This window comes from Heliconius melpomene, chromosome 16 (assembly GCF_056956725.1).
Source record: "Heliconius melpomene rosina isolate 202511_hmr_F chromosome 16, ASM5695672v1, whole genome shotgun sequence".
Lineage (NCBI taxonomy): Eukaryota > Metazoa > Arthropoda > Insecta > Lepidoptera > Nymphalidae > Heliconius > Heliconius melpomene.
The window spans coordinates 3,948,247-3,960,855 of NC_140404.1; the positions used below are offsets into that span (position 1 = coordinate 3,948,247).

At 34.6% G+C, this 12,609-nt stretch overlaps 1 protein-coding gene and 1 pseudogene across 1 annotated transcript in view; both read right to left on the minus strand.

The window, feature by feature from the left end:
* Positions 1-12,609, minus strand: part of LOC146530724 (uncharacterized) — a 125,551-nt gene that overhangs the window by 99,345 nt on the left and 13,597 nt on the right. The window contains exon 2 of the mRNA XM_085199396.1: positions 4,042-4,307. Within this exon, the coding sequence (XP_085055522.1) occupies positions 4,042-4,137 (96 nt within the window). The 5' untranslated portion in view covers positions 4,138-4,307. The remainder of the gene's footprint in view (positions 1-4,041; positions 4,308-12,609) is intronic.
* LOC146530725 (uncharacterized) lies at positions 5,057-8,161 on the minus strand (annotated as a pseudogene).

Genomic DNA, 12,609 nt, shown 5'->3' on the forward strand with positions numbered 1-12,609 from the left:
CGACAGTTTGCGTCGCGCTAAAGAAAATATACTTTAATAAATTCCAGAACGTATAAATATTTATGGATACACCGAATTCATGTTCAACGGAACATTATAAAAATTAAAAATAATTACTCTGCCATTCACCAGAGAGCTTTTTCGTGATTTGAAATCCAAAATATTGTGTACATTACCACTACCGTGTAATAATAGCAATCTTTTATAATAGGAAATAACGTTTTACTTGAGATTTACTTAGGTTAAGTATTTATGGGTCATAATCAGAAAAAGTGCACATTTTGTGTCTTTTCTTGTCCCGCTACTTTGAATGCGTTTTAAAAATACAATTTTAAAGATAATTTAAATATTTTGCCATTTAAGATAAATTTACTTATTAACTTAAAGATTTTTGTAATATTTTAAATGTATTAAGGCTTTTAATAGTATTTTTTGTTAGTTGCAAAAAACTTTTCAAAATGCTTCCATACAATTTTTCGTGTCCCATTCACCACTTTACTTTTTAAAAATTGATTTGTTACGAATATTTATGGTTTTATTTGATTTCAGATATGTTTATATTACTTTACTTTATGCATAATATTAAATAGAACTACTTTTATTGATACATTATTTAATAAATAATATATATTAATTAACTAAATTTGTCCCAAAATATTGTCTTTTTGTTACTCAGGGCTAGTAACGTACAATTAAAATATGAATGCAATTATTTTGGATGGTATTTAATATTATTTTTTGTTGTGGCACCATTATTCGAAAAGTCAATGCTGTCGTAGCTACAACCAGTAGTGTTCTCGCAGCAGTAGAGGGGTTCAAATGTTTTAGAGGGAATGCGTAAAATTACATCTCAGGGTTATAAACGGCTTTTATTTTGGTAAGTATTCTATAATTTCGTTTTCTTGTTTATGTTATTTGCTTCTTTTTACAAAATCTCAAAAAAGAACGTCAGTGCTTGCACATGCAACACGTGGCTTATGAGCAAATATTTAAAAAGGTTAGAATTTCTCAGACTTCATTCTCAATTTCGTTATATTTCGTTACGTAACGAAACTGAGAAAATATGAAGCCTAGTTCACAATTACGGTACCAATGTTTTCTTATATATGTTTATAATAAAATTTTATCGAACCGGTGCTTGTATATGGAAGATATGTATATAAGAAAAAAAAATGCTGGCATATGAAAAAAACTATTAGTGACTTTTCATAACGTAAAGTAACCAAAAATAATGATTTTTAAGTTTTTTTGCTTGTTTGCTTGTTTGTCTATGTGTTTGTACATGCTAATCTCAGAAACAGCTGAACCGATTTAGTTAAAATTTATTTTTATTCTTTCTGAAATTAATTGTGATTTTGTGATTTTTATTTTTTGATATATATTTTTATAAGCGTAAGCTCCTATGTCAAATGCTGAAACAAATGCTTTTTTTTTTATATATATAGAGAACGTCTTAAAAAGACCAATCCTCAATCAATTCTATTAAATATGAAGATATGCGGAATAAACACTTACAAAGAATTAAACTTAATTCCAATGATAACAACTCAAATTTTGATATATTTTAAAGTGAATTTAATTTTATCATTAACTTTGTGATCTCTAACTAGAAATATAAGTTTATTACGTTACGAACTAGCATTATTATATTGTTAATATTCTCACTTTGTTATGTTTTCTTCTTACATTTATAATCTGTTAATTCAACGATTGAACCTTTAAAATTTTGATCTGTGTCTCATTAAATAAAAAAAACAATAGTTTTATTCATATAATATCGTTATTTTGTTGTGTATAATGCCTTATGTCATCAGTTTCGTAACAAACTTTATCAGTGTTGTTACTTATCAGTTACGTTACGAATTCGAAAATGTCCACTTTTCTGATTATGACCCTTATATGTTTATAGAGAGGTAAGTGTAGATGATTTAGTAAAAAACTGCTATTCTTACTTTACGTCCAAATACATTATAGTTCAGTCGCGTTAGTCAACGTTGCAATACGTAATGCCACAATCGTATATAGTGGATAGTGGGGAACGATGACTAAATACTAGGTTCCCTCTGTCTACCCTGCTATATATGGGATTCAGCGTGAAGCTAGAATTAAAAATAAGCTTTTTTCGGGAAATATTTTGATGGATAGGCACGGTGTAATAGGAAACTTCATAATAGCAAATTAATAAGCTTCTAAAATGATCAAATTCTTATTGATAAACTTAGCTAATACTGGTTCTCCAGTTGACCTTCGATAAAACAGTATCAACAATATTAGAGGAAGATGACATAAAAAGCATGAGGTTGAAGACAGGCGAAAGAGACATGCAGAGACCGTAGCGTTTGACGCCATTTCTCTCTGGCTTCCCCTCTAGAGATATAACTTGTAGCAAAGCTAATATTGAAAATATCATATCAAAACTTTTAAATTAAGTTAGTAACTGCAACATTCGAAACAATATGGATTCAATTCCTGTCTCTACCAACATGTGCATGAGAAATTAACCTATATATCACTATACTGGTGCTCTCATATAATGCAGTAGAATGTGTAATAAACTTTCAAAAGCGTGTGCTAGGCAAGAGATTAACACATTTGTCTATGGATGAAACTATATTTCCTCCGTGTCAACATGTTATTTACGGCCTATCAATTGTATAGAGCAGTAGAGGTCGAGTGAAGCATCCACGAAAATAGACCAACGCAATGGATTATTCACTGTTGTACTGAAATAGAGTAATGGAACTGATTTAGTGGAGCATGTTATGAAAATTGTTGTTTTATAAACAATGCACCTAAGAAATATTTTGATATTACCAATAGGTTTTTTAAAATATGTAAAAAATGCCTAGACTGACTGATTTATTAAAATATAGCTTAAATATTTGTGAGATGAAGCTTAATTTATTAAAGATACGGTTAAAATTATTAGTAATTTATGCTTCCAAGGCTTGAAAAATAAGAAGTTGAAATTTGTTTTAAGATTATATAATATTTAAAACATTCAGCACATATATCTGTTTGTGTAATATAAATTATTTACACAAAATTTGACAAGGTCAAACGTAAATGTAGTATAAAATTTAGCAATAATTTTGCTATGCAAGAGGCGTTTCGACCACATGACTGTCATTCTAATATTCGTACACGTAATGACCCATCCAGCAAAAACAGAATAATACTAAAACGATTACAGTGAATAAAAAATCTCCCGCAATATTCCGAGGGCATCAAAGGAAGAATTTTAATAGCGTAATTTGAGACTAAGCATTTGTTTAAAAGTGCCTACTTTAGGGTGCCCAAGTTGATTGTTTTTATCGAGTTTCTCCGAATTAATCGCAAAGTTTCCCTTATTCTCTTAATTTAACCCTCGAAAAAAATAATTCGTATATGAAAATAATTATTTAATGTTCAATAATAGTGATTCTATTAAATGTTTATCTACTTTTTAACATGTTACAATAATTATTGATGGATTTTTAAGATTGTTAATTTATTTTATAAAAAAATATTAACTTTTTTGATACAAAATAGCTAAAAAATTACAAATTGATTATTTCTTTTACAAATAGACAACATATCTGCGTATAACACAAAACAGTACTCTTAATGATGTTTTTCATTTTGTATATTTTTTACAATTACACTCTATAATAAAATAGACTGGCTCTTTCAATACCGAAATGTTATGAAACAGCCAAATGGCACACTTTTTCCAAAACGATAAATTCGTAGATTATTTTATTATTTTTAAGACTTTTTCATGAATTTACTTAACTTTAATAAATAAATCATAATTCTAGACTTGTCGGTTTGGGGTTCGATTCCCACTCGGTGTAATGAATTATTATTTATTAATATTTTAACTTCTTTGCTCTAGTATGAAGGCGAAAAGCGCAGCGTTAAGTTTCGCAACTTAACACGCAAATCTCCGAAAGTTGGTCCCTCTACCTACCTTGCAATATGCGGGATATAGCATGAAGCCAGAAATAAAAGCAAAGAAAAAAGCAACAACAAAAACCTTAAAAAAATACAATAGCTCACTCTCGATATCCTCAGCGGTTGGTTCTGATCAGCCCCGCCGTGCATGCGGAAGCCCCACGGCGCGCCGCCATTCAATTCCACTTCCCGAGCAGACATTTCCACTATCACTCCATTACTTCGACAGATATTAACTTTGAGACACTTCAACAAAACGCCCCGATGTTCTTAAAAGTTCTCTTCATTATTGTAATTTGAGGTAGAGTTTGGAAGCCCGAATTAACTTTTCACATTATCCTTGGAAGTAGTTTATTGCGCTCCGTAGTTAACTGTAAGAAAGAAAATATTTGAGATAAAATACATATTGTAGATGCCAGTCATGGCGCATATGCATACGTGTGTGACTGTAAAGGTAAGTGGTTATGAGTTCGATCCTCACATGAGAAAATGAAATATTTATGTAAATTTATATTTTTATTTCTTCGCTCTGCTGTCTTCGCAACACGCAATACATCCAGAATTCGGCGGAAATTGGTAACGGAGTTGAGTTATGTTAAGACACTTAACATTAGGTTCCCTCTGTCTACCCTTCCTCAGTGTGGGATATAGCGTGAAGCTGTTTTATTTACTTTGATTTATATAATTATGATAAATAATAAACATTATATGTTTTGGTCTGTTAAATAATAATTTTTGAATTTTCAATGGTTATTGGTATAAATCATAATTTTTACTAATACAATACAGAGCTTTACATTCATGCAGAAATCTTTTTTTCATATTGCACTTTTTCGAAACCAATTACACAATACCGCATTGGCAAAAGTTCATTAAAAATGGTTCCACTGTGAAACGGTTAACCAAGAATAAACAAATAGATGTATGGATATATTTATTATATACGAATATTTTTATAGACCTTTATAAATAACATTCAATTAAAATTTACAAATATAATAATTTAAAAACCGGCCAAGTGGGAGTTGGACTCGCGCACGATTTTTAATTTTATATTTTTTCTCTAATGAGAATACAACTAAATACTCTATGAATATTTCAAGCGTCTCCCTAATCAATCAATCAATCAATCAAATCAGCCTTTTCGGGTCCACTGCTGGACATAGGCCTCTCCCAGGGTGCGCCAAAGTTCTCGATCCTCCGCCTTCCGCATCCAGTCGAAGCCAGCAACCTTCTTTAGGTCGTCGGTCCATCGAGCTGGAGGGCGCCCTACTCTACGCTTGCCGATCCGCGGTCTCCACTCAAGGACTCGTCTGCTCCAGCGGCCATCGGTCCTTCGACAGATGTGTCCAGCCCATTGCCACTTCAACGTACTAATTCTGCGAGCGATGTCGGTAACTCCGGTTCTTTTCCGGATAACCTCATTTCTGATTTTATCCTTCAAAGAGACTCCGAGCATAGCTCGCTCCATAGCACGTTGGGCGACTTGGAACTTGTGGACTAGACCGATTGTTAGTGTCCACGTTTCGGCACCGTAGGTCATCACTGGCAAAACGCACTGGTTAAAGACTTTTGTCTTTAGACATTGCGGAATAGACGACGAAAAGATGTGACGTAGCTTGCCAAACGCTGCCCAACCCAGCTGGATTCTTCGATCAGCCTCTTTCTCAAAGTTGTTTTTACCAAGCTGGATAGTTTGCCCTAGGTATATATACTCCCGAACAACTTCAAGAGGAGTGCCGTCCACGTATATCGGTCCCGATATGACATGCTCGTTGAACATGACTTTTGTCTTGCTCAAGTTCATACCGAGACCGACACGCCGCGAAGATCCATCTAGGCTCTGCAGCATCTCGGCTAGCTGTTCCAGCGACTCTGCTACGATTACAATATCGTCGGCGAATCTGAGGTGCGTGATGTACTCGCCGTTTACATTGACTCCAAAGCCGGTCCAATCCAGGGTTTTGAAGACATCTTCCAATGCGTTGTTAAACAGTTTCGGGGATATAACATCACCCTGCCTTACACCTCTGCGCAGTTGGATCGCCTTGGTTTTACTCTTCTGGATTTGGACAGTCAATGTAGCAGACGTGTACAAACTTCGCAGCACCTCGATGTATCTCCAATCGATATGGCATCGCTGCAGTGCGTCCAGAACCGCCCAGGTTTCGATAGAATCAAAGGCTTTTTCGTAGTCCACGAAAGCCATATACAGCGGTCGATTGTATTCCTCAGTTTTTTGTATTATCTGCCGAACAGTATGGATGTGGTCTACGGTGCTGTAGCCTGATCGAAACCCGGCTTGCTCTGACGGCTGGAACTCGTCAAATCTGCTGGCGAGACGATTCGTCAGAACTCTGGAGAACAGCTTGTATACGTGGCTCAAGAGTGAGATCGGTCTATAGTTCTTCAAGAGAGTTCGGTCTCCCTTCTTGAAGAACAGTACCACGTCACTCTTGCTCCACGTTTCCGGGGTTTTACCACGGTGGATAACGGAATTGAAGAGGCTTGTCAGCACTTTCAGGACTGGGGTGCCACCTGCTTTAAGGAGTTCTGTAGAAATTGCGTCATCGCCCGGAGCTTTGTTGTTTTTGAGCTGTTCCAAAGCCGTCCTAATCTCACCGAGGTCAATATCAGGGAGCTCTTCGGTGTAATGGCGCATTAAAGGAGCGCGCTGGTCACTAGCTGTGGGTTTGCTGGGTTTCCCTGATTTCGACGAGTACAATTGCTCGTAATAACGCTCAACTTCATCGAGTATCTCAGACATAGAGGTAACGATTCTACCATCCTCTTTTTTGAGTTTGGTGATATGAGGCCTTCCTAAATTGCGAGCGAAAACTTTCGATCCCCGATTCCGCATGATCGCATTTTTGATAGCGCGTGTATTTGAGCGACGGAGATCGCGACGCGTCAGCCTTCTGATGGATAGGTTTAAGGCATTCATATCTGCCGAAGACGGTGGTGGCAGTTCTCTTCGTTTTCTCATAAGCTCGAGTGTCTCAGCTGAGAGTTTCGTGGCGTTGACTCGTCGCTTTGGGGGAAAATATTTGGCTGAGACATTGTGCAGCGTTTTGGCCAGATCATAGGTTCTTTGGTTAATGTTGCTAGTGGTTTCCAGTGCGTTGAAACGGTTTTGGAGTTCGGTCTGGAACGCTTCGGAACTATGTGTAACTTGAAACGCCGATGGTCGGAGAGTAGACTTTATCATTAGCGTTCTTTCAGCTTTTAGATCGATATTTAGTGTGCCTCGTACGAGTCGGTGATCGCTTCCGGTATTAAACCTATTGATCACTGAGACATCACTAAATATGTGCCGTTTATTCGCGATCATAAAGTCTATCTCGTTTTTTGTTACACAATCGGGACTTCGCCAGGTCCACCTCCTTTGGGGCTTCTTTTTAAAGAACGAGTTCATTAAAAAGAGCTCCTGGGACTCGAGGAAGTTTGCCAGCAATTGCCCCCTTTGGTTCCTATCGCCCAAACCGAAGGGTCCAATATGTGATTCACCACTTCTTTGTACTCCCATTTTAGCATTGAAATCTCCCATAACAACGTTGTAATGAGCCTTCGAGGTGTTGTTGAGGGCTTTAGCGATGTCTTCGTACATTGCTTCAACCTCATCGTCAGAGTATGTCGAAGTCGGCGCGTATACCTGTACAATTTTCAGGGCGTATCTGTTAGATAATTTAAGGACAAGGTATGCAACCCTGTTCGACACACTACTGATTTCTACAACATTGCTTATGAGAGATTTGTGGACCAAAAAACCGACTCCTCCTTGGGAGGCTTGCTCACCTTCGCGGAAGTAGAGCATGTGGCCTGACTCCAGGGTTATCGCGTCCTCCCCCTTTCTTCGGACTTCAGATAAGCCTAGAATATGCCACTTAATGTGACTTAACTCTACTTCTAGTTCAGCAAGGTGTTCGTCCAGTCTCATCGAGCGTCCATTATACGTTGCCAGATATAATCGTTTTAGGTAGCCTGCCGTAACCCGGGGATTCTTAGCACCCCCTGACCCTCCGATACCACAACCGCTACCGTAGTTGGGCCTAGCGGGTCTGCCGAGAACTGGGGGCCTGTTTTTACTAGAGGCACTCATGGGATGAAAATGCCCATACTCGCCGCGCTGGGCAGGCGTGTTGGCGAGCGCAGTTATTTTTTATTTTTTTTTGTGTAATAGAGGAGACGCTGCTGTCCATCCCTCTTAATTTGTCCCTTAGTCGCCTTTTACGACACCCACGGGAAGAAATGGGGAAGTGCTATTCTGGCCCGGCACTTCACGGACACTTCTCCCTAATATCCATTATCAATATCGAGCAAAAATGAGCAAATTTTTGATGTAGATATGTAGGAGCCCCCATAAATATTTGTATTATTCTGTTTTTTAGTATATAAAATAGTTACAGAAATACATCATCTGTAAAAATTCTAACTATTATGGTTCATGAGATACAGACAGCCTGGTGATAGATGGACAGATAAATAGACAAATATAGAGCGAAGTCTTAGTAATAGGGTCCCATTTTACCCTTTGGGTAAAATATTACCTATAAGAACGTCTCTTAAGATAACATTATCGGTGTCTGTATTACATACAATGTAGGTCTTCAAAAACAGGGTGAATAGATATCTATTAGGCAAGCGTACATCATCGTAGACCGCATCAATGCTTAACACAAGGCTTTATGCGGTCAAACGCAGACCTATTTCAGTATTAAAAAATTAAAAAATGCCTTTGGGTACGAAACCCTAAAAATAGACGACATTTTAACGCTATAGATATTATTTTGGAAATAAATATATAGTTACTTAAAGTTACATTTTACAGACAAAGCACTACTAATTAAAGTAATGTTTTCAGAGTATAGTGAATAGTTGCCTATCCACAGAATTGTGGTTCCCACAGGGTTAAGATACTGCAAGATTGCAGTACCGCTATTGGAGAGATATTTATTTTTGTAAAGATATACTAATATAGCTATATTAGCTTTACAAAGAAGTTGAAATTAAGTTTTTACTATTTTAGTGGGAGTTTTGTTAAAATACGTATGTCTTAATTTTTCTTTCTTTAGCTTTATACTTTTTGTCTTGTTGGCGGTACTTAACGCCGTGTTTTGTATGACAGCAGTGCACAGAAATAAAAAAGTGAAATAATTAATTTTCTTGAGTGACAATCGCACCCACAATCGTGCCGCTATGCCATTATGGCTTCTATCTCATATTGTATCTATATATTAATAATTTCCTTCCAAATACCAAAGGCATTCTGCATCAGCCTCATATGCCACAAAAGGGGAACATCTCCCGATCAATCATATCTCGGTTAAGCAATCAAAGACAAACAGCCTCCCAGGTGACTTCCCTGGGATCGGAAACATATAGCCATATACCTACATATGAACAATTTGAATCACCTAGTTTCAGTATAAATAAATTAACTTATTCTTACTATAGCTATATTATAGACAATGAGGTTTTTTGTAGTGCTTTCATTTTGTATTGAAAATCTGGTATTGATGAATACTATTCTTTAAAAAGGAATTGTTTGTATTGCACTTTCATACAATATAATATTAAATAAGTAATTTATTTTGTAGAGCTTACCTACTTACATATTATATTGTAATCCGGAACATGTGAATGAAATATAATGAAGAAAACCTTTTTGTATACCTATAGATAAATAATTATCGGTATCTGAGAAGCAATTGATTCTGCTATCCTAATTTTCATATATATCACACGAAAAATGTTATTGAAAAACTAGCCATCGAAATGTGTTTTCCAAATGCAATTATAACTTATTTTCCCACATACCGTTCCGTTCCCATGGCTTGCACAGGGCTGTTCCCAACTTCCTGCCTAATTTTCACAATAAGTAACATTGCAGTTGAGGCGTAAAAACATTTTTATGTAATCAGTCCCCCGGCTGATTGAGGAAGAAATATTCCATCACCATCATTTATTAAATTTAGCATATACAGCTGTTAAAACTCTTAAGATAATAATATTAACAACCTATACACAGACAGCACTAAATATTGCCAGGCATGAAATTTTTTAATATCCCATAAAGATAAGTTTGGCAAGCTATAGGAATGAAATAAATACTATTTTAAAGGCTCATTACAACTGTATTATTTATAGTTTATAGAGTTAAGAAAGACAGCTCTGGAATCATATACTTAAAATAAAGTTATAAAATTTATATTTCAGAAACACTTTATTATGATTTCATTGATTACTAAAATAAAACGTACTTAAATGAATGAGTGTAGGTACAAAGCGTCGATCTTTTTAGGATTCCGTATGTGAATAACAAAAAACAGAACCTTTATAATAATTCAGGCTTAAATCATATGTATTTTAACATATTATACAAGTAAATGCCCAACTTCTTTTACTTATTTTTGGATATTTCGTATTCATCATTTTTACATTCATCTTGAATTGTACAGGAAGTTGTTACGGTGATGAGTAGTTTTGCAATCAATATAGATAGAACTGAAGCCATTAAGCACTTAGATTGGTCCAGGACGTTCAAAATTATACATTATTGTCTGCCTAGTGCCAATTCTCAAACATAACTTGCATTAACAAAATAATGGAATTGGAATGAGAAACTTAATTACTTAGTATAATGATAAGTATTAACAAAATGAATAAATTATATAAATATTATGTATTTTTAACATTTTTAAATCATTTTGTTAATATTTTAAAATGTAAATTTTGACACTCTGTTGTAATAAATAGACTTTGTTAAGATTGGTATTTTAAAATATAACTATTTTTCTTGCATACTTATGCAGTATATTATTATTATAAACATATTTATAATTTCTTTATTTATATATCAAAAAGTGTTTAATAAAATAATTAATATTACACAGTTATATTACCAAAGACAACCTAAGTGAAATTAAAATAAACAGAGTATTTTGTGCGATCCAATTAAGTTATAACCTGAGCTAAAGTCAACAATTGGGGAAAGCACTTAAGTACCTTCGACCAACGAGGGCGTACGTGCTTATATAATTACATAAATATATATAGGTCATAGTCGATTTTAACCGACATCTGCACCTAGTAAAATCGAGGCTATTCCCGTTGAATTATTTCAGTAACACTAGCGAAGGCCAAAATGATTGTAAAATATTTCACATTACATATTTAACATTGTGTAAACAATGGTTGCTATTTAAAATATGGTTAAAGCATATTAGGCTTTCGATATGTTTAATTAAATGCTAATACTGACAATTTGAGTTAGCTCTCTGAAATTCCATGTTTAGTTCGCTACTAGATACTAGTATTTTATTAGAAATACCTAATAAAGTGCTCTAAATGATATATATTAAAGAGTAAAAAATATTAACCACTTACTAATACACAAATTTATATTTCAGTGTCTTTAAAACGAGAGACAGAGAGAAAAGAGAAATGGAATGAGAATGATGAAACGTCGCACATTTTTAAGCACTACAATTTATGACACCTTGGTACATAGAAAAAAAATAGAATAAATAAATAGTTAAATATTTTTCTATTAAAAATATACAGTTAAAATTTACATTCAAAATAACCACTTTTGCTTTATTAATAAAAGTATTTTAAAAAATAAAATCAGCTTCAAGCTGTATCCCGCACACAGCAGGGTAGGCAGAGAGAACCTAGTGTTAAGACACTCCCCCACGTTCCCCACTTTCTGATGAATTCTGGGGGCATTACGTGTTGAGTGACAGAACTCAACGGCGCGCTTTGCGTCAACCAGAGCGAAAAAATATAAAAAAAATTGAAAATAAATATTTCACTTCCTCGAGTGGGGATCGAACCCACAACCGTCGCTTTACAGTCACACCCTTGTGCCGCTGCTTAACGAAGGCCTCAAAAGTATTTAACATTATAGAATTAAACACGTTGAAATGCTGCAAAATGATGAGTAAAGATTTGCTTCGCCCGCAGGCAAACACGTAGTTCCGAGCACATGTAACTGTCCACACGTCCATTAAAACAGTGTTTATTCCTCATACATGATTTCATTAAATGAACGCAATATATATTAAGCTTTAAATATAAACATTTATTCAAATGGGATAGCCGCAATTTTATTACGTATAGAACAATTGTTTTCATTAAATCTTTAATTAAAAGTTTACTAATTAATTTTTTTTTAATATTTTGGTGTTAGTAATATATCTAGGGGCTAGAACTGATGTAAATTCTTTTAGATATTCGGGGACTGCTATGCTAATAAGTTTTATTGTTTATAATGTAAGTATATTTAATTTATACAAGAGTTAGGCAAATGGTTATTAGTTATTTATTGATCACCACCAAATATTTGTTAAAATTATTTTATATTTTACTACTATTATATTTTTACTACGGGCTTTAACAAAAGGGCTAAAACACGTCTCAGCTATGTACATACAAACACATATATATGATGTTAAATGATAAATAACTTAAATTGAAGAAAGTGTTTCTAAATTCCGCTGAAAAATATTTAAGTTAAAAAGCGTGCAATCGTAAAATATGTACGTTCGAGTTTCTCACGTTCTCTCCCATTGGGATACAGATATCCTGAAAAGAATTCGACAAGTTTCGTTTAGCAGCTCCCTCTTTGACAAAGATTTTTCAAGATAAAATCTTTACTTAAACATATGGAAT